The sequence below is a fragment of the Uranotaenia lowii genome, chromosome 3, assembly GCF_029784155.1.
Source record: "Uranotaenia lowii strain MFRU-FL chromosome 3, ASM2978415v1, whole genome shotgun sequence".
Lineage (NCBI taxonomy): Eukaryota > Metazoa > Arthropoda > Insecta > Diptera > Culicidae > Uranotaenia > Uranotaenia lowii.
The window spans coordinates 137047575-137070661 of NC_073693.1; the positions used below are offsets into that span (position 1 = coordinate 137047575).

The 23087-nt window shown below is 41.4% G+C and overlaps 1 protein-coding gene across 11 annotated transcripts in view; it reads right to left on the minus strand.

The window, feature by feature from the left end:
* Nucleotides 1-22667: 22667 nt before the first annotated feature.
* LOC129756674 (glutaminyl-peptide cyclotransferase-like) overlaps nucleotides 22668-23087 on the minus strand; it is a 38796-nt gene continuing 38376 nt past the window's right edge. For all 11 annotated transcript variants that reach the window (XM_055753613.1, XM_055753608.1, XM_055753606.1 and 8 more), the window contains one exon: nucleotides 22668-23065. In XM_055753613.1, the coding sequence (XP_055609588.1) occupies nucleotides 22878-23065 (188 nt within the window). In that variant the 3' untranslated portion in view covers nucleotides 22668-22877. The remainder of the gene's footprint in view (nucleotides 23066-23087) is intronic.

Below are 23087 nucleotides of genomic sequence, written 5' to 3' on the forward strand. Positions count from 1 at the left end.
ATTTCAGAGTTTTCTTTTTTGGTGGTACAGAGTAAAACGCAGAATCGGATAACGCTTTATTTGCTATTTTTTTTTACAATTCTGCTCAATGGTCATTTTTGTGCTATTTACTAGTGCGCGTGCCATCTATAAACAGATAATTTTCATTGTGGATTTTCTAAGTGGTTTGGTATAGTTAAATTTTTAAAATATTGATTTACGTTGTGGCAAGAAGGTTAACACAAATACAAATTAATGGGTCTTGATTTTCAAAAGATCGGTTAAGTTAATGTTTATTTATAAAAAGCGAGTATTTTTCAAAATTTTTGTTCAAAGTGTTGGAAATTTATTTATTATTTGATTTTGAATTATTTTGGGAGCTTAAAGGGTTAATTGTAGAGCTCCATTCAGAATGGATCTTCACGAGCTATATAAGAATATGGAAGTTGCGCATTTAACTGAAGATGAAGTGGATCATGAACTTCTTTGTCGTAATATGTTGTTTCATCCAGATGAACATGTGAGCACTAAGAGAAGAAAGCTCAAAGATCGCCTCAAAGTCGAAAGAGGTATGGAAACGGTAACGCTTGCACCTACTTGGAAACCTATTTTAGAGGAAATTACTCAGATTCGACAAAAGTTAGCGGTGATGGGAGGAATGTTGAAAAATGCGAATATAGGAGCTAGACAGAAGGAAAAATTAGCAACCAGATTGGTTCACTATCGCGCGCGAATCTTGACGCTTCCACGCAACACCGGAGCGAATCAAGTACGTGATGATATCATAGAGCTAGGGCAATACGCTATCGATCTTTGGCAAAAATATTTTCCGAATGGTCCAACCCATAAATCCACGATATCAACCGATTCTCTAAAAGTAAATTTGAACATGGCATTACAAGAAGTGCGTAGCGAGATTAACCTGTTAAACGAAACGGCGAGTGCGATAAATCTTGAGGATTCAGAAAGTTCAGAAGAGGAGGGAAGAGCAGAAGGGAGAAAAGAAGTAGAAAAAGAATTATCAGTTGCTAGATCGAGGGAAATTTTGAAAAAGCTATCAGAGTACGAAGAAGGTAACGTAGAGGTCGCGAGTGATTTAATCAAAAGCTTCAAGACTTTCGTAATCCAGACGACAGAACAGCAAAAACAGTTGAGAGAAAAAGAAATACAGAGAGAAAAGCAGATCAAGAAAGAAACAGAGGAGAATATAGAAAGAAAAACTCGGCTAGAGCAACTTTTGACGAACCTTAATGAAAAGCTAAGCAACAAAATGGATATCGATATTAAAGAATTAAGCACATCTCCGAAAATATCTAAAACAGATTCGGAAATGAAACATAGCTTCAAAGATCAAAATTCAGAAACAGATTCAAGTACGAAGTCATTCTTGAAAAGGTTTCACAAACTGAATGAAAGAGGCGAAACAGCTAAACTCGAGAAAGAAGAGAAGAAGCAGAGGGAAGTAGTTCAGGAAAATAAGAGGATCGAAAAATCGAGACCTAATTTACCGATTCAGTCCAGCTCCAATTCAGATTCTGAGGAGCACAATAGTAAATTGCGCAAGTCTCGTTCGTCAGATCTTCGAAAAAAAGATTCTATTAAAAGCTTCAGGAAAAATAGAAAGATTAGTTTCGAGAGTGAGGAGAGCGACATGAAAGAAAGAAGCAGGAAGGGAAAAAGAAGTCACGATAGAGAACAGAGGTACCGAAGAAGGTCCTTTAAACGTAAGAGCTTTTCATCCGAATTCTCAGATGATTCAAACTCGAATTCATCAAAAAGCTTTAGTTCACATTCCAGCTCGGAACTTGATTGTTCCGAGGGGAGTGAATATCGACATCGAAAAAGGCAAAGGGCCCCTTTGAAAAGAACTCCAATTTCCGAATGGAGAATTAAATACGATGGCAGAGATAATGGAACAAAATTATCAGAATTCTTAAAAGAGGTCAAAATGCGGTGTAGATCTGAACAGATTTCTGATAGAGAATTGATTAGAGGGGCGATCCATTTATTCTCAGGGAGGGCGAAAGATTGGTACATGGATGGGTGGGAAAATCGAGATTTCAGAACGTGGCCCGAGCTTAAATCCGAACTGAAGCGTGAGTTCCTTCCGCCAGACCTCGATTTCCAGCTCGAAGTTCAAGCCACCAATCGACGGCAAGCTCGGGGAGAGCGCTTTGCTGACTATTTCCATGACATGTCGAAAATTTTCCAATCGATGCGTCGTCCTTTGTCTGAAAGAAGAAGATTTAAGATTATTTGGAGGAATATGAAATTTGAGTATAAAAATGCAATGACAGGGGCTGAGATAAGAACTATTTCAAAGTTAAGGAAATTTGGGAGAATGGTCGATGAAAACTTGTGGAGCAGTTTCCACAGAAGCTTTGAGTATCCGAATAAGTCAAAAACAAACCAGGTAGCTGAAATCTCAACTTCAGGGAGAACTAAAGAAGGTTCTCAGGTCGCTCCGAAGAGGGAAGCCTATCCTCAAGAGAAGAGGGGAATGGGAAAATCCAATAAGGGGATGGAGAAAGCGAGAGATCCAAGTGGCGAGGGAAACAAATCGGAAACGCCACTGAACGAGCTACAGGGTTCATCTAGAAACACGCTTAGAATTTTGATCGAAGAATATCAAAGACCTCCAATTGGCACCTGCTACAATTGTAGAAGAAAGGGCCATCACTACGCTGATTGCCCAGAAGAAACAGAAAAATTCTGCAGACTCTGTGGTTTTAAGAATACATTAACTAAAATATGCCCGTGGTGTGCAAAAAACGTCGAGGGTTCAGCCTAGAGGGGGTGGCTGAAAATGAGAATCAAAGTCCTCCTGAAATGAAAAATTTGTTGAAAGAAAATGGATTAGAACAAATCACAGATAACGATTATGACACCGAGTATGATGAGCAAGTGGAAGAACTATTAATCGCCGTGGATGGAGACGCAAGGCCGTTCGTAGAAGTGAACGTTTTGGGAATCAGCATGATAGGCTTACTTGATAGTGGGGCGCAAAAAAGCGTGTTAGGTAAGGGTGCCGAAAAGCTCATAAAGCTGTTGAAATTGAAGCTTTTTCCAAGCAATGTTGCTCTAAAGGTAGCTTCGGGAGAAGCATTAGAAATAGTGGGGTACGTGAACCTGCCAATAACATTTAATCAAGAAACCCATATAATTCCAACTTTGGTTGCTCCCAAACTGAAACGAGGTTTGATTCTGGGATACGAAGACTTTTGGAAAGCTTTTAAAGTTATTCCGACATTACAGGATAACCGCGAGTTGGCAGAACTTAATTCTCTGGAAGATGAGCTCGAAACTGATCTCACAGCAAACCATCTATCTGAAAATGAAAAAGAGCTATTAGAGGGAGTGAAAAAATTATTTAAAGTTGCGGTTGAAGGGGAAATTTTAGAAACCACTCACTTGATAACCCACAAAATTGAGTTAAAAGAAGAGTATAAAAACTCTCCTCCGATTAGGTTGAATCCCTACCCAACTTCTCCGAAGATGCAAGCCAAAATAAACCAAGAGTTAGACAACATGTTGGCACAAGATGTCATAGAACCGAGTAAGAGTGACTGGGCGTTGGCCACGGTAGCGGTGCTGAAACCGTCAGGGGAGGTGCGGCTGTGCTTAGATGCACGTCGCTTGAATGAACGAACTAAGCGAGACGCCTATCCTCTCCCACACCAAGACAGAATACTAAGTCGATTAGGATCAAGCAAGTATTTATCGACAATTGACTTGTCGAAAGCATTTCTGCAAATACCGCTTGATCCTAATTCACGAAAGTACACTGCCTTCTCGGTGATGGGAAGGGGGCTATTTCAATTCAAACGGCTTTTCTTTGGGGGAGTAAATAGCGCAGCAGGATTGGTGAGATTGATGGATACTGTGTTAGGGTTCGGAGAGTTAGAACCCAATGTCTTCGTTTATCTCGACGACATTGTGGTTGCTAACGAGACGTTTGAGGAGCATTTAGAAACACTCAGAGAAGTTGCTAGGCGGCTTAGGGAGGCCAATCTTTCGATAAATTTAAAAAAATCGCAGTTTGGAGTTCGTGAGTTAACATACTTGGGATATATTCTAACGAGTGAAGGTCTCAAACCCAACCCCGAAAGAATAGAACCGATTGTTAACTACGAACGTCCAACGTCGATTCGATCTCTAAGGAGATTTTTGGGTATGGCCAACTATTATAGGCGGTTCATACCCAAATTCAGTGAAATGACAGCACCCTTAACAAATCTATTGAAAAAGAAGCCTAAATCAATTAAATGGACGAGTGAAGCGGAAGTTTCATTCAATCGAATCAAAGAAGCCTTAATAACAGCCCCCGTGTTAGCTAGCCCCAATTTCAACTTACCTTTCCATATCCAGACTGACGCGAGTGATACGGCCGTCGCCGCAATATTGACACAGGACCACCCAGAGGGGGAACGAGTAGTCGCATACTACTCGCAAAAGCTCTCTCCGGCCCAGCAAGCTTATGCAGCGTCGGAGAAAGAGGGCCTCGCCGTGCTTTCGGCCATCGATAAGTTCCGCCCGTATATCGAAGCGACACGATTCGTAGTTACGACCGATGCTTCAGCATTGACGCACATAATGCGAGGTAAATGGCGTTCGTCTTCAAGACTTTGTCGTTGGAGTATTGAACTGCAAAGTTATGATCTGGAAATCCGACATAGACGAGGGAGGGACAACATCATTCCAGATGCTTTATCTCGGGCCATTGAGGCCATTGATGTTGTAACAGATTCCTGGTATCAGAAGTTGTATCAATCGGTTCTGTCCTCGCCTGACGAGCACATTGACTACAAAATAGAAAATAACAAGTTATTTAAATTCATTCCAACCCAGACTGAGACACTCGATTATAGGTTTGAGTGGAAGATGTGTTTGCCTGCAAGTTTTCGTGAAGAGGTTGTTCAAAATGAACATGAAAATTCTTTTCATATAGGCTGTGAAAAACTGCTAAACAAACTTAAAATTAAATACTTTTGGCCTAGCATGCGAAAAACAGTTAAATCAATTGTAGGAAAGTGCACAACATGCAAAGAATGCAAACCGTCATACACATCCCAGCACCCACCGATGGGCAATCAAAGATTGACAACAAAGCCATTTCAAATATTGGCAATCGATTTCATCCAGTCTCTGCCACGTAGCAAGAAAGGAAACTCTCACCTGCTGGTACTTTTGGACCTATACTCAAAATGGACTTTGTTGTTCCCGGTCAAGAAAATTCAAACCGATTTAGCAATTAAGATTTTAGAAGAATCGTGGTTTCGCCGCTATTCGGTCCCTGAATTCTTAATCAGTGACAACGCAAGTACATTTTTGAGTAAAAAGTTCAAAGAGTTTCTTTCGAGCTACGGGGTAGAGCATTGGACGAACGCACGTCACCACAGCCAAGCCAACCCGGTGGAAAGGCTCAACAGGAGCATAAATGAATGCATACGCACTTATGTTAAAACAGATCAGAGAAATTGGGATACGAAGATCTCACAAGTTGAGCATGTTATCAACACAACCATCCACTCGTCGACCGGTTTCGCCCCTTACAAGGTTTTGTTCGGGCACGAAATGATAGAGCGAGGTGACGATCATAAGGTTGATCGGATCACTGTCGTTCCAGGAGATACGGACAGAATAGAAAAGAAGATTGAAATAGATCAGGCGATTCGGGAAATAGTCGTGAAAAATTTAAGAAAAGCTCACGAAAAGAGCGCACGAAGCTATAATTTGAGGTCCAATAGCAAAGCCCCAACATACGAGATAGGTCAGGAAGTATATAAGAAAAGTTTTGCCCAATCGTCAGCAGCGGATTCGTTCAATGCGAAATTAGGCCCGAGTTATGTTGCATGCAAAATAATCGCCAAACGGGGAACAAATTCGTACGAATTGGTTGATAAATTTGGGAAAAACATCGGAGTGTTTTCCGCGATGGATTTGAAACCCGGAGTAATCGCGAATCAATAAATTTCCAATTATCTAGTAAACAAATTAAATAAATATTTTTAAGGTTTAGGTTAATTAGGTAGTGAAACAAATTCAATAAATTATATAGTTTCAATAAATTGTCGAAGTCATAGAAAAACTGTCATAAAAATAGTCAATGTCCAAGTATTTGTGAGTCAGATAAAGTCCAGAAGTGCTGTCTCTAGTCGTTCGTCAAGGTCATGTCAAACAATAGTCAAATTAAGTCCTTTGTCTCACTGGTTTTAAGCTGTGATAGCCTATGATGAAATCAAACCGATCAATGGCAACAAAACTGATCCATGCAAGCATTTCACATAGTGCGAAGTAGGTATTTTAGACTAGTCGATCCTACGTTACACTTTAGCCAATCTTAACTAATTAAATAGTAAATTCCCATCAAATTAAATGAATTTCCAACAATTCAAATTATTCTGAGAGAATCTTCAAATTCCACGCACCATATACACATGAAACTCCGTATTCCATAAATTAAACCGATCGATAACGCGAACAAATCACTAATGAGGAGCTACTTTATCTGATACAACTCGCAGAAAGCAAAATAGCAAAGAGAAGGCAAAAGTCTCCAACTCAAAGCTCACGCTGTTTTGAGATCCTCGGAGCAGATAGATCCTTTGTTCAAAAGCCTAGCCAAAGGTAATGAGGTCAATAATTGACCTATCGTTAATATAATGATATGATCCAGTTATAGAATTGACATGAAAATGATCTATTTTGTGATTTCCGAAGCAATAAAAAAAAAAAAAAAAAACTTGCCCCTCAAACCTGGATAGCATGAACATGATCGAGTATGAAAAATTAATAAAATTCGACTTCATCGAATTTTATTTGGGAGGGATATGGGGTAGTGTTACCGGTTGAGCGTCTTGCCCTACATCACCACATTAAGAACACTCAGGAAAAGCGGAGGTGGGTGTGAACGCACTCCACTGAAGCTTAGCTAATTCCTGAATGTAGGCAATAGTCAAGTCATTGAGATTCGATATTTAATAAAATATCGACTTGCTTTTTTGTACATTCCTTATTCGATAAATGTCTCATATAATATAATTTAGTTGATTAGATATTTGGATAAAAAGAAATTAATTGTAATACTAAAATCACACAAGCTAGCAAGGGACTCCCAACGGTCAATTTAAAAGCACGACACATTTCAACTACAGACTCACAGCAACATCATACAAGGAACAGGTTAAAAGGCCTTTTTATTGGTAAAGGTTGGACATGAGCAAGGAAAAACGGAAATAGATTTGTATGAAAGGAAAATATAAGGGGCAGCAGGCTGATATGCGAGAGATACACGTCCTTTCCGCTGCAGAACGCAGAACTGTGCACATCGCAACCACATCACAGTTTTCTAATATAAAGTGCGTTAAAAGTGGAAAAAAGCTATATTGTGAATTAAGCGAAAATCAGGTAGCTTAAAGCGAGTGTTATCCCTTAAACGCAATTCTAAGACCTGTTTGTCCTAGGGCCCATTTTAATCCCTTTGCTGAAAGCCAGAGCAAAGTGAGGTTAGGCCAGGCTGTCTGAGGTGCAGCTTCCACAAGGAAGCACCAAGGATTGGTTGGTCCGCCACACCGAGCAACCAGCTTTGTCCCGAACTTTCCAGCCGAACGTTATTCCGGTCAACCGTAGGTGTAGCTCACCGCAGGTTGAGCCAGCGGGAGGTTCTACCATCTGTGGACATAGCAACCAAGCCATCCAAAGTCGTGCATCCAAGCCGGCCAAGTCAAATCACCTGATCGTTCGCCTAAACGATATTCTCCTACCATACTTCCAACCGTCAACCACCAGTGCCGCAACCAAAGGTACTAGCCAAACCACCTGGTCGTAGTTGCCAGGTCGCCCATCGGTAATCCCGCCATCACACGAAATCAGGCCTAATCCCGTCGTAGTAGCGTTCCAGCACCAGCCGGCTTACACACCACACCATACACTTTACACAGGTTTGTAACAATACAATTACTTAACTAGAATACCGGTGTTTTTCTGTCATCCAGTGAAAGTCCCTGCTTTGCCCAAGACCGCCCTCGAAGGCCTCCGTTGCCGTCGAGAGCCAGTCAAGTCGCCTAAAAAGAGGCCGATGTAGTGCCCACCCCGGATCAGTTCTCGTGGCTTTAGACCAAGAACAGGGGGGATTGCTCTTTGGTCGAGGTCCCTCTGACTTAGACAGTATTAGTCAATGAACCACTGCACACGATGCGGTTCGGTTGACCTTTCTTGCCGTGCACAATTCAACGCCACAAACGACACTCCTTTGCTGTTGGCCAAATTTGCCTTCACTTGTTGTTTTCCTTTTTGCGACACTCTCGGGCAATCCGACATTTTATGCCCCTCTTGCTGGCAGCCAAAACACTTAAACTTCTTCTTCTTCCTGTTTTTCTGCTGCGCTCCGGCAAAAGCTGTGACGTCAGCTTTCGGGGGAAACAACTCGACATCTGACCCCTTCTGTTTGATCTCCTCGTCTAGGAGACGACAGCGCACGAAATCAAGTGTCAGTTTATCTTCGGGCATTGTCTCAATCGCCGTCACGACGGTGGAGAATTTCGGTCCAAGCGTTAGGAGCAGATGACAAATAACATCCAGCTCATCAATATTTGCTCCTGTGTTGCGGTACTGCCTGACCAAACGGTCAAAATGCAGAAAATGCTCCTGCAACGAACCCGATTCGAAACGCAACGACAGCATCAGCCGCTTCAGATGCAGACGGCTCGCTATGCTTTTTCGCTCAAACACCCGGACGAGAGCGTCCCAAATCTCCTTCGGCGTGCCCTTCTCCTGCACGTACTTCAACTGGGAGTCGTGTATACGGGACACCAGGAGCGATTTGCACTTTCGGTCCTGTTTTAAACGCCGTTCCCGTTTCGTCGCTTTTTCGCGGATCTCTTCCGCCGAATCTTCTGCTTCCTCCTTCAGTTCCGGAACATCATCCGCTTCTGTCTCGATACACTCCAACAAATCGTGTTCTTCGAGAAGAATTCTCACGCGGAACTTCCACGCAGTGAAGTTTGTTCCGTCGAACAACGGGAGCAGGAATCGCTCACTTTTCACTTCCTCGGCCATTTTACACTTTCACAAAAGTCTTTACGCACTTCGCGAAAACTGGGCACCATAACCTGAAGTGATATGGTGGAGGAAGGAACACTCGCGGAATAAAAACTACTTCGGAGACGATTATAAAATAACAACGTGGTTTATTCTCTGGTAGTTTTACCAAGATTGAAAGCAAGCGGAACACTGTGAACGCAAATAATGACAGCGCTACCACATAGGCGGGTACGAATAGATGGGGGCACATTGATAGGGTTTGCAATACTCAACAATTGCTGACATTGATAAAGGAAACGAGAAATGTTCATCCCAAAGTCAAAGAAAATTTTCCTTTGATTTGTCGACATTTTTGTTTGACAAAAACTTGTTTCTGATAGATTCCGAGGTGGACAGGTTCGCAGCGGAATCGGCGATGGCCGTACGGATAGTGACTTGATGGAAAAACTGGTTTTATCCCGGGGAAATAAAACGCACGCGACTGGTGTAAATACGTTTAATCGGGAGAAAAGCTAACTTAGAACTAAACCGTCCGTTGGCGCACGACGGTGTAGCCAAACGAGACGAACACGCTAACATTATTTTAGCGACAAGGGGTACACAGTAGCACATATTCTAACACTCCTCCTCTACTTGTGCCCCTTGGCTACTCTCAAGACCGATCAGCTCCGTAACCTTCCTCGCACGTTCCTGCTACTGCCCCATACACTGCTTCTCTGGACGAGATGCTGACGCAAGATTTACGCCGGCTCGCCCACCAGCAGCAGCTCCTCCGACAAAGCAAACCACAATTGCTGCGGTTATCCTGCGAGAACCTGGGTTACTAGCCCATTCAGCATTGACGAACTCCTCGATATTCCGGTCCTTGACAACATCGAGTTTGAGCCTCAAACCACCGGTCCTATGGCAAATCAGCGGAGCTACCACTCCGTCGGAATTCATCCCGCAACGCTGCTTATCGCCTCTAGCCAGGAGACGCGCCTTGTACCTTGCCGCCTCACCAGACTCGATCACCCGAGCGTTACGTTCCGGACAATTCTTTGCTTCGGCAAACGACACTGGTTCCACTACTATATGAGCGACCAAACCAGAAACCTCCGAGCCGAACCCAACGGGCTCCTCCTTCATGCACAAAGGATTTCCTGCTGACATTCCAGGAGTAAACTGCTCCTCCTCACTTTGAGCTCCTCCCAAATTTTCTAGCTGATAGCTTTCCTTCGGAACACTCACTTTTCCCGCTCTGTAAGCAAACTCTAGCTTACGGCGTCCATTCTTCCGGTGCCACTGGTGTTGATAGGATTTAATTTGCTGCTTGATCTCACACTTCCCCACAGTCTCCACCATCTTCAGGTGGTACAAATCACCTGACCGTATGCCCTTCACCACCACTTTCCCTGATTGGTCACGAATGTCACAATCGTTCTTCCTGAAAAGCACTTCGAAGTTCTTTGCTGTCAACTTTGGCACAGACAACAGACTTGTATTCAATGAAAGCACATATAAAACATCCGTCAGCGTGATTGTCACTGTTTCACCGCAGCCATCAACACCAGTCACCACAACCGTACCACATCCGGCCGACTTCACTACTGAGCCATCCGCGAGAACAACATCCCGAGCACACTTTTCTTTGAGCGACGTAAATGCTCCTTTCTCGTTCCACATATGGCTGCTGGCCCCACTGTCGATCACACAGCACTTTGGCGTTTTCCTCCTAGCCATAAATAAAACAGCATTCTGCTCTGTTGCTCGCTCGGCTCTTTGCGGTTCACTTTTTCTTTTGTTGCCCTCCAAATCTGGGCAATCGCGCTTGTAATGGCCCTTTTCCCGGCACTGGAAACATCGCACTTCCGATTTTCCCCCAAAAGCTCTTCGCGAACCCGCTTCGCTCTTCAGCACTCTCGCTTCCCCGGATGAATCGCCCGAACGTTCCTTTCGGCGCTCCCATTCATCCAAGAGTTTGGATTTCACCAACTGAATTGTCAAATCGTCGTCCGGTCGTCCCTCCAGCGCTGTCACTAAGCCACCATACGATTCGGGCAAACTTCGCAAAATCATCGCGATTTTCAGCGAATCTTCCATTTCCTGCCCCGCACTTTGCAACCGATCAAATAGCTCGTCTATTTCACAAAGGTGCGATTCCAAATCGCCACCTTCCCGCAGATTCAAGTTGCACAACTTTTTCAGCACTGACACTCTGGAAGTCACGGTGCACTTCTCGTGATACCTCCGCAAACACTCCCAAAAATCACGAGCCGACTGGGCTACTTTCACCAAACCATACTGGTTCTCTTCTATGCAGAGCCCCATTGTCGCTCGAGCCTTTTTGTCATCCGCTGACCACTTTGCCGTCATCGGTTCCGGCTTCCGCTCCTCCACCACATAAAATAATCCTTCCCTGGTCAGGAGCATTTCCATCCGGAACTTCCAGGATGACCAGTTCTGATTATCCAGCTTTACAAATTTGCAAATTGCTTCCATTTTTGCTGCCACGGAAAAATCCAACCGCACACCGCAAGCAAAAAACGCACTAGAGCAAATTTCTTCTCCCGCACCGAAATTTCAAATTTCGCAAAATGGCGGACCACCGCAACACACGCAATTCACTTTTCGCGATTGTTCCGATCAGCACGAATCACTTCCGGAAACCTCCACTGGGCCCATAACCTGATAGATTCCGAGGTGGACAGGTTCGCAGCGGAATCGGCGATGGCCGTACGGATAGTGACTTGATGGAAAAACTGGTTTTATCCCGGGGAAATAAAACGCACGCGACTGGTGTAAATACGTTTAATCGGGAAAAAAGCTAACTTAGAACTAAACCGTCCGTTGGCGCACGAGTGTAGCCAAACGAGACGAACACGCTAACATTATTTTAGCGACAAGGGGTACACAGTAGCACATATTCTAACAGTTTCACTATTTGTAAATTTATGTATGGATACAGAAAAATATGCTGATATTGACGAAAACTCCGAGCAATCCATACGAAACTAAAAATCTCTCAATATCTCAAATAAAACAAAAATTATAGAACAAACAATAAACATTTATTTTTCCTCATCGAAAAAATATAAAAATTTTCTTTTGGTTTATTTTTTTCAAATTTTAGAACGCTGACTGGATTCACTAATTCGTCGAGCCCAAATGAAAAGCTTTTTATTAAATTATATTAAATCGAGAATAATGTGACGTCTATTATTTATACTTGATATGGTTTTTTATCAACATCTATTCTCAATTTATGTTACCTATAGGGTGGTTGAAGCGAAAAAAAAACATTCAAATAATATCTCAAAAAGAAACTATTACCCAATGTTACCCAAACATGTGTGAAAGAAATAATTGTTGGCTAAAATTTTCTAACCGTGAACTAAATCGGTCTGTCGTATATTTTGAAATCCTGTTCCAAATTTGCATGAATTTGGAACAAAGACGTATAACTGTTGGGAATTTTGAAATCGATAACTGTGCTAAAACAGCAATATACGCCACCGGTGCCAGCCGAAATGTTTTAGCGTGGTCGAAAACCGTGTTTTGCATCTACCGTTGGGACAGCCCTAACTATTAGACTGTTTAAAGAAAATATAATTAAATAAACATTAAACATTTTTTGACAATCTAATGAAATTTGATGATTTTTTTTATTATACTGATGTGATAAACCAGATTTTCCTGTATAGATTAAAAATGTTATTTCCATAACTTCCATAACATTTTTCTCTGATGATATTTTTTGATCAAATTTTCTGCGTAAGATAGATCAACTGTCACACTATCATATCATAAAATTTTAGTTTTCTGAAGATTTTGTGGCGAGAGATAGAGTACCCAAGTAACCATAAGCACTAAAGCTGTGCATTTTTGTAGCTTTACACCAGCATTCAAAGGCTAAATTACACTATATCAGCACATCAAGTGCAATTTTGCATTACAACAGCCCTTCGAGTGCTATGCTGCATCATGTTAGAATTATACCACTCTTTTAAAATGCAACTTGCATTCTATCAGCTTTGCACAATGCTTTTGAAATGCAACATTGCTCTAAATCAGAATAACAAAAATGCTATATTTTCTTAGCATTAAATTGGCATCACACAAGCTTGCTTTAATGCTTTTAAGCACTATGTAAGCACTACAGTGGCATTAGGTCAAAGCACATTAGCATTGATCGATGCTGAATCAATGCAAATTCAGGGCACCGGTTGCTAGAAATTTGATTCAAATAGGTCTTTTTTTTCAAAGATTTAACGCGGACCTGATAGGTTCACAGGCAGAGTCAATGTCAAATGTCAGAGCCACATATGGCATGAGTTCGATTCCAGGTCATTTTCAGCTGAAAAATAAAAAAAATATCATGTAGAGAATTCAATCCGAGAGATCTCCTCAATATGCATAAGCGAATATAAAAATAATTACAAATTTTGTATCATGGCCGAAAAATAAACCGAACAAAAATCCAAAATATTTTTTTTTTTCGCATGGTCGAACCTCATTCGAACGCCATTTGCATTTTCCCAGCATTTTGCCCGCCAACGCTGTAGCATCAACCAATGCTATAACAGTGCTTTTATAGGGTTATACCAGTTTCTGCACTAAAGCAGCAGTTAATTTCGCCAAACCTGGCTCACAGAGCTAAAATGATGCACAGAATCAAGCACTATAGCTGACGCTAGAGCAGAGTTGATGCTAGATTTTAGTGCTTATGGTTACTTGGGTAATTCTACGAAAATCGGCCTTTTTGGATTGTTACCATTCAAACTGCGATACAGTGAAAACCCGATTTTATCACCCCCATGATGAATTTTAGAGTGATAAATCGGGGAGAGTGATAAAATCGGGAGATTTTGAAAAAATGATTTCCATCCGTCATTATCTAATAAATTACTATAAAAAACGTATAATATCCCAATAAAACAGTGTAGAGGTTTTGTAGTAGATATTCCCTTTTTTGACATATTATTAGTAATAAAGCATGGATCACTACAAATCTGGACGCATTAAAACGGGTCTATCTCGGAGCTATATAAACGAAATAAAAATGTTTTGTACTTGAAATGTAGGGTTTTTATTGCACTTTAAAGGAAAAATAATAAAAAAAATTATTCCGATGTTGTTTTGGTGAATTTTCGAACTTTTGGTTGAGTATCACTCATTATAGTTTGAACACCCTATTCGCTGACCTCAGCGGCCATTTTGTTCCACAATCTCTTCATCTCTGTTGTTTCCCAAGTCGTCCTACCATTCTTCTTCATCTTCTGCTTGACAATTGCCCAAAATTTTTCGATAGAGCGGAATTGAGGGCAGTTGGGTGGGTTGATGTCCTTTTCGACAAAATCCACCCGTTGGCCCAATACCACTGTAGAACCTCCTAGCTGTAGTGGCAGCTTGCCAAATCTGGCGAAAACTTAACTAGTCCTTTGTAAGATCTAATGTACGAAAAAAAAAGTTTTTCAGGCATTCCTCCTTGTAAATTTCGGAGTCCATGGTCTTGTTTTTCACAAAAACCGGAATTTTTCGTCCGCAGCTGCAAATACCTTGCCAGATCAAACACTTTCTTGCAAACTTATCAGCAAAAACGAATTTGAAGTTGCCGGGGACATCACCATGACCAGTTCAGTGCACCACTGCAGTGGCTTTACATAATTTCCGTCGAACTTCGTTGGAATCTTCTTGTATAACTTGCGGGCACGTCCTTTGGCTACTAAATTCTGCTTCAATGTCCGGTTTGGTTGCTTACTGGTCCGATAGGATCGTATTCCTTCGCGTAGACGAATTCTGCTGACGGTGCACCGGTCGGCGTTGAATTTCTTGGCAATGTCATAGTCCGACTACCCTGTGTTTTCCTTGATCGTTCTCAATGTTGAAATACAATTATCACTACTCCATATACTTGTACATCCCTAGTTTGTTTGTCGCCTTTATTAGCCCACTGGGCATTTCTTATTCCTTTGTTAACTCACTCGTTAAAAACCTCTTAGAGAATAAACACGCGTTTTCGTTTTGATCTGTAAATTAGATCTCGTGTTTCTTCCGTCCGAAAACCCGATTCTTATCAGGTTATGGCCCCAGTTGACGCCAATTAGTTTCGGTTAAAGAATCGGTTGTTAGTAAAACGTATCCGTAAAAATGGAACGCGAAGAGGAACGAGATTTTATTCGTGTGCAGTTGTTCGACGGAACCAATTATCCGGCGTGGAAATATCGAATCCTCGTTGCGCTTGAAGAACACGATCTTCTTGAGTGTGTTGAGCAAGAGATTGTCGATTGCGCGGATGTAGTGGTAGACCCGAATGATGAGCCAGATGTGAAACATCGGAAGGAGCGAAATCTGGCAGTACTGCAGAAGAAATACCGGAAGTGCAAATCTCTTCTAGTCTCGCGAATAAGTGATGCTCAAATCGAACACATACAAGGACTTCCCACTGCAAAGGCAATTTGGGACTCTCTTGCTGCTGTGTATGATAGGAAAAGTGTTGCGAAAAGAATGCACTTAAGCCGGCAATTAAAGGAGTTAACATATTCTGGTGGTGATTTGCAACAGCATTTCTTGCGTTATGAGTCGCTTGTTCGACAGTTGCGAGGTGTTGGTGCTGTTATGGACAATGTGGATGTTGTTTGTGGAATGCTGTTAAGTCTTGATACACATCCGTCTTTTTCAACCGTGGTAACTACTTTGGAAACGTTGCCACCTGAAACGCTTACAATGGAATTCGCAAAATGTCGATTGCTCGACGAAGAAATAAAAAGAAAAAGTGTTGATAGTAGTGGTTCAGCATCGACAGATTCGAGTTCAGCTGCTTTTGGTGGTAGTGTGAGGCCTTATACTGGTGCAAAGAAGAAAATACGATGCTATTCATGCCAAGGATTAGGGCATAGAGCCTCGGAGTGTCCAGAAAGGAGAGCAAAAGAAAATAGAGACTCCAGTGTGAAATCGACGGCTCATATGTCCGAAGGCAGTGGTGGTGGTGTTTGTTTTGGTGCGCTCACAAATAGGTCATCTAGAGTGGTTTGGTACGTTGACTCAGGTGCGTCGGAGCACATCGTCAATGACCGCAATCTTTTTGTTGAGCTTAAGCCACTTGAAAAGCCCATGGATATAGCTGTAGTGAAAAATGGAGAAAGCATTTCTGCTAAATTTTACGGTACGGTGATCGTAAGCTCTTTTGTTGGGGAAATGAGCATTGAGTGTAGAGTATTAAACGTTCTGTACGTTCCTGAGGCGAGATGCAATCTGTTCTCAGTACGTAAAGTAGAAAGTGCTGGAATGGTAGTTATTTTCGAAAATGGTACAGTGAAAATAGTGCGCGGTTCAGAAGTGGTTGCTTTTGGTAAACGGAAGAATCTACTCTATGAGTTGGAGTTTTATCAGAAATCGGCGCAAGGGTATTCTTTGTACATGTGTGGTGGAATTAAGCGTTGCGACGAGCTATGGCATCGGCGTTTTGGCCATCTGAGCCAGAAGAATCTGGAAGTTCTTGCTCAGCATAATATGGTGATCGGTCTGGAAAATGTGTCTCATGGAAAGGTGGGTGAAAATGTGATCTGTGAAGCATGTATCCAAGCGAAGCAGACAAGAAAACCGTTTAAAAAGAATACTGTTCAAAGGTCGCAGCGCGTACTGCAGTTAGTACACACTGACGTCTGTGGCCCAATCTCACCCGTCAGTCATAACGGAATGAGATACTTCGTAAGTTTCATCGATGATTTCAGTCGATTTGTTAAAGTGTTCTTGATGAAATCAAAAGACGAAGTACTCCAATGTTTTGATGAGTATGTGCAGGAGGCTGAAGCATATTTTGGCACCAGGGTATCGCGAGTCCGTTGTGATAACGGTGGGGAATACTGTGGGCAATTCAAAAATTTTTGTCGGGCAAAAGGTATTCGTGTGGAATTCACTGCACCGTACACACCTGAGCAGAACGGTGTAAGTGAGCGAATGAACAGAACTCTTGTAGAAAAAGTTCGTTCAATGCTTTTCGATTCCGGAGTAGATAAAGTTTTCTGGGGGGAAGCAGTTCAAACTGCCGCGTTTCTAACAAATCGAAGTCCGGCTAGTGCTCTAGATAGAAATATGGTTACTCCGTTTGAATTATGGAATGGTATGAAGCCAGATGTTTCGGGGATGGTAGTATTTGGGAGCACTGCATATTGTCACATTCCAAAGGAACTGCGGAAGAAGATTGACGTTAAAAGTTGGAAAGGAATACATCTTGGGTATCATGTTATTGGATATCGGATCTATGATCCAATGAAGAAGCAGGTTCGTGTAGTGCGTGATGTAGTGTTTGATGAAACTTTACCAGCCGTGAAACGGGAAGAATTAATTAATGGATCAAACAGTGTTGTGATTCCTGAAAAGCTCGAAATGTTGGACTTGAAAATTGTTGACCATGATCCCGAGCCATATGCGGAAGATCTTGAGGAGTCGGAAGCCAAGTCGGATTTGTCGGATAGACAGTTTATGAGTTGCGACGAAGTGGTAGATGAAGAAGAAGAAGTAGAGGAGGAAGAAGAAATAGATCTACAGAAACAAGAAGAAACTGTATCCCATCGTGCTCGGAAGGCACCGGTATGGCATAAGGACTACGACATGGATTTTGCGGGTTTTGCTTTGAACGCATTAGGATTCGTTGATAACGTCCCTGAAACCTTGATGGAAGCAAGGAAGCGTGAAGATTGGGAGAGTTGGGAAAAGGCAGTTAATGAAGAGATGGATTCGTTAGCTCGTAATCACACATGGACATTGACGAAACTTCCAGAAGGAAGAAAGCCTATTTCTTGTAAATGGATCTTTAAGGTGAAACCGGGACCAGATGGGTTGAAACGCTATAAGGCAAGGCTGGTTGCTCGAGGGTTTTCCCAGCGCTACGGGTTTGATTTTACAGAAACATATGCCCCCGTGGCTAGGCTGGATACGCTTCGAACGGTATTGGCTGTGGCCAACCAAAAAGAATTAGTTGTCCATCAATTAGATGTTAAAACGGCTTTCTTGAATGGGCACTTGGACGAAGAAATTTTCATGGCCCAACCGGAAGGGTTTCAGCAGGGGCAAAATGTGGTATGTCGTTTGAACCGATCGTTATATGGACTCAAGCAAGCATCCCGTGCTTGGAATGAACGTTTGCACAAGTTTCTACTTAGTCTTGGGTTCAGAAGAAGTGAAAATGATGCCTGTCTGTATGCTAAAGAAGGCAGTGTGTGGATTGTTGTGTATGTAGACGATTTATTGGTGGTTAGCTCTGATCTTGAGAAGGTTCAGCAAACAAAGAATCGTTTAGCTCCCGAGTTCGAAATGTCCGATTTGGGTGCGGTGAAAGTTTTCCTTGGGATGCATATTGCAAGAGATGTGCATCTGAAACGACTTTGTATTAGTCAGCGTACATATCTTGAGAATCTGTTGCAGAGATTCGGTATGCAGGATTGTAAGCCAGTGACAACCCCGATGGAGTGCCATCTGAAACTTAAAAGAGGAGATGAAGAAAATCGGACCAATAAACCATACAGGGAACTGATAGGCTGCCTCATGTATGTAACTCTAACATCGAGGCCCGATTTGTCGGCTGCTGTCAATTATATGAGTCAATTTCAAACGTGCCCAACCGAAGAACACTGGGTTCACACGAAAAGGATTTTGAGATACATCAAGGGCTCCCTGAACCTAGCGTTGGTGTTTCAAGGTGGAGAGCAAGCGATACCAATCGAAGCTTACACAGATGCAGATTGGGCAAACGACATGAACGACAGGCGGTCCGTCAGCGGGTATGCGTTCAAGGTTTACGGGAGCACTGTTGCATGGTTGACAAGGAAGCAACAGGCTGTTTCCTTATCTTCGACTGAAGCCGAGTATGTGGCTTTGTGTACGGCAGCTTGCGAAGGAATTTGGCTGGTTCGTTTACTAACGGATCTCGGAGTTAACATCAATGGACCGTTGGTGTACCATGAAGACAACCAGTCTTGTATGCGAGTTGCTGAGGAACCCAGAGACAGCCGAAGAATGAAGCACGTAGATGTCAAATACAACTTTATACGTGATTTGATACACGACGGAAAGATCAAGATTGAATACGTACCATCCGCTAAACAACAGGCTGATATATTCACAAAAGGTTTGCCATCGACACTTTTTCGGCAATTACGTTGTGATCTTGGTCTTCAGGAGTAATGAAATTGAGCAGGGGTGTTGAAATACAATTATCACTACTCCATATACTTGTACATCCCTAGTTTGTTTGTCGCCTTTATTAGCCCACTGGGCATTTCTTATTCCTTTGTTAACTCACTCGTTAAAAACCTCTTAGAGAATAAACACGCGTTTTCGTTTTGATCTGTAAATTAGATCTCGTGTTTCTTCCGTCCGAAAACCCGATTCTTATCACTCAACACCTTCAAATGCAGTTTACGATCCTTAATTCCACTATGACGCTTGGTATGAACCTGCCGATCTATAGTACGTATCTCACGGAAACGTTTGAGAACGCTACACACGGTTGATTTGACCATTTTTAACGATTTCGCGATTTTTGAACCCGACCACGTCGGGTTTTTGACGTGGGTGTTCAAAATTTATTTTCATCTCGCGGCTTCCATCACGTGTAACTTTTTTTGAAACAAAACGAATCGTAATGAAATTTTCAGCACTGGTAGAAGAAACAATCCTCTACAAAGTGCTGCCAAAACATTCCAGATCCGACAACTAGGAGCACTATGGTAAAATAAATAGTGCGTCCAGATTTGTAGTGATCCATGCTTTAGGTCCATTTTACATCAAAACATCATACAATATTGTTTTTACGTTTCTTTAAACACCTTGTTGCTCAGCACATCATAAGAATGATGAGCTAAAAAGCGATGATGGTTTGATAACTGTTTTTTTATGCCTCCAAATGTGACTGCAGTTATTCAACCTATTGACCAGAATGTAATTCAGAACTGTAAACTAAAATATCGTCAAAAACTTTTGCTACATGTCATGGCTCGCGAAATCGATATACATAGGTCAAAGCTTGAAGAGCATATCGTTGAGGGATGCATGTTTCTGGATGCACGGATGCTTGGAATGAAATAAAGCGAAGAGTAATCCTGCAGTCATGGAAGAAAATTGGAATTATTTTAAATAACAAACTCGTTCACGAAGATGGTGTTCCCTTGATCCATTTGATTGATGTAAACAACCGTGATGAAATTATTTTGCCACAGGACCCTGAGGAGAGATATGCAAGTAAAGCATTTACGGATGAAGAAATTCTGAACATGACACTGGATGATCAGTCAGCATAAAACGAGCCCCTTGAATAATTGGAGCCATTAAAAATATCGGATGTAGCACCAGACTCAGAATAAGCGGCATCTACCCTTAATGATTCATGCGAAACTTCAAGAAACATAAATGATGTTGAAGCTGTACGTATGTTGGACAACATAGTTGATTGGGCTGATTCTTCAGATCTCTCGATAGTTGATGTCATCTTCTTGCGACGTATAAGAGAGATTGCTTTGAAGAAAGCCCAAACAACTAAAACTCAGCTTTAAGATAAGAATACTACTACTAATATGTTCTATTATACCATTATATTTAGTTATGATTGTATTCAAGAACTTTGATTTAGATAAAATTGTAATAACACATAACATAATTTAAAACTTGACTTTTTTGTGTAAAAATCTTGAAACGTCCCTGATCAATAATCTTCACTTTCAATATCGATGTAATCATCCATCAGTTTTGTTCCTTCAGAATATTTTCAACCCTTTAGTATTTTTGCATTGAATAGAATTTGATGACAAAATCGGGTGAAAAAATGAGACAAAATCGGGAGTAGACAAAATCGGGGGCAGACAAAATCGGTGTGTGACAAAATCGGGTTTTCACTGTATCTCAGAAACTACGCAACGTTTTTAATTGAAATTTTGCAGAGTGATTGTTGAAATATAAATTTAACATGTCTGAAGTTTTTGAAAAGTTCTATTATGAGATCAAAAGTTATGTGATGTACTATATTGAACCTTGGCATGAACCTTAAAATGCAATTTATATAGAACTTTGGTCGAATGTTCCCATAGGAAAATCATGTTTTATGCTCAACAACTAGTAAATCTGTTTCAATCAAAAACCTGAGACAATTTTGTGAGATTCTGATTTCGAAACACAAATGGATTATTTATTCTTTTTTTGCTTATACATCTCAGCTTGAAGTTCTAACTGCATGGTACCTTTATACGATAGATTGTTGATTATATTTAGTATTTGCATTAAAAATAGTTTAAAAAAATTTGTGATATTTTTTAAACTTCTTTTCCATAGGGAAATGCTCATGTTGAATGCCATTGTAAAGGCATTTGAGATGAATGCTCAAGCATACCAAGCCAAACGTTTTTATATCATAACAAATAAGTTGCCTATCCAAAGGCGATTTATATTGTCTTTTGTTTATGGAAATTTTCGAAAAACATTAAATTTTGTACATTCAGGCGTTTTCTGCAGTCAAAAAAGGAGCACATATAAGGTTGCTATTTTCCATCAAACAAGTACCTATAGGCATAGGCAGGCTTGGCAAAAGTCATCGTCATGAGGCGTGAAGCTGTGACTGTGAAGCCTCTTGGTCCGTCAAACTCAATTGACTGTTCCTTAACGACCAGTCACTTCGTTTGCCAGTCATTCATTTGAAGCTAAAATAATAACCTAGTCAAGCAATCGCATTCAAACGACCGATGACGAAAAAGAAACGCATTTATTATTATTGTTGCTCCTGCCAGCAAGCCGAAGACGACCGAAGACGAACAAGAAAGGCATTTATTATTATTGTTGCTCCTGCCAGCAAGCTCGTTTTCAGTTTTTTATTGCTATTGTTGCTCTCTGCCAGCAAGTCGTTCAATTAGTTGTACCCTGCCGTCAGCAGCCGATCGAAGTGTGGAGAGATTTGCCAGTCACTCTCAGGAGAAATTTTGATCATGTGTAGGAGCTTCGCCAGTCGATGATGGAGAAATGTTGATTGTTGTCGTGCTTTATCCGTCATGCGAGTAGTGAGGCTCCGTCAATTGAGTAAGGTGCCGGTCGTTTGATGAAACAAAACTAGTCGGGTCAAGCGTGACGGGCGAAATTTACCATCACTGGGCATAGGTAATATTCTTCGACGTCTGTTAAAAGATGATAAATCATCGTGATGGACATAACAATCAAGAAAACTTTACAAAAGCAAACAATAATGTTCCCTAAAATCTATTAAAATCTTATTTCGCAGTTGCTAAGTATGTGGTATGTAATCAAAAAAATAATAGGTACCTTAGATCAAGCGACGAGAAACGGTGAATTACTGAACTAGTTTGCTGAGCTTATAACCATTCATTGATGGTCGATGAATTTATAGAACATCACAAGTTTGATGTGCCATTTTCATCTTTGACATATTCCCACCCACGTTGCTATTAGGCATTACAACACAACAAATTTTGTTCTTATGAAAAATTGGTTGTTTCGATTGATAAAAGAGGCGTTTCATTCTATATTATTTCGGTTAAGAACGATTTGTTCAATAATATTTATTTAATGTTGTTCAGTGTACTAAACGAAGTGTTTTGGCGTCTTCTTTTGTTCAAATTTTACGATGCAAGTGATAATCAAAAAATTTACAACTTATAGTTCGCACATCGATTTGGTAAAATATTACTTTATTCATAAATGCTCTGATTTAAATAGTGCACAGGTTAGGCAATAAAATATCCTTTGTAGATCTCGTACAATCACATTCTCGTCTCTGGCGTTGTGTCACACTCACGTTAGACGTATGCATGAAGCGTTGGTATTTGTTTTTATTTTTAAACATCAGGTAGAAGTTTAAAGTGAAGCAAGTGCCACGTTTAGTTCAAACAGGTGCCAAGCGGTTCGCCGTACTGGCTGTTGCAAAAGGTTAAATATTCCAGCATGAAAACCCGCATGATCATGTTGATGTTGGCTACCGAGCGGAAGTTCACGTTCGCTTCTGTGTCTTCCGGTTTGTGCCACTGAGCAGGAAATGGAATCGGAATCATGTGGAGGATGGGAATATCTGAAACATTGTAATGTGAATT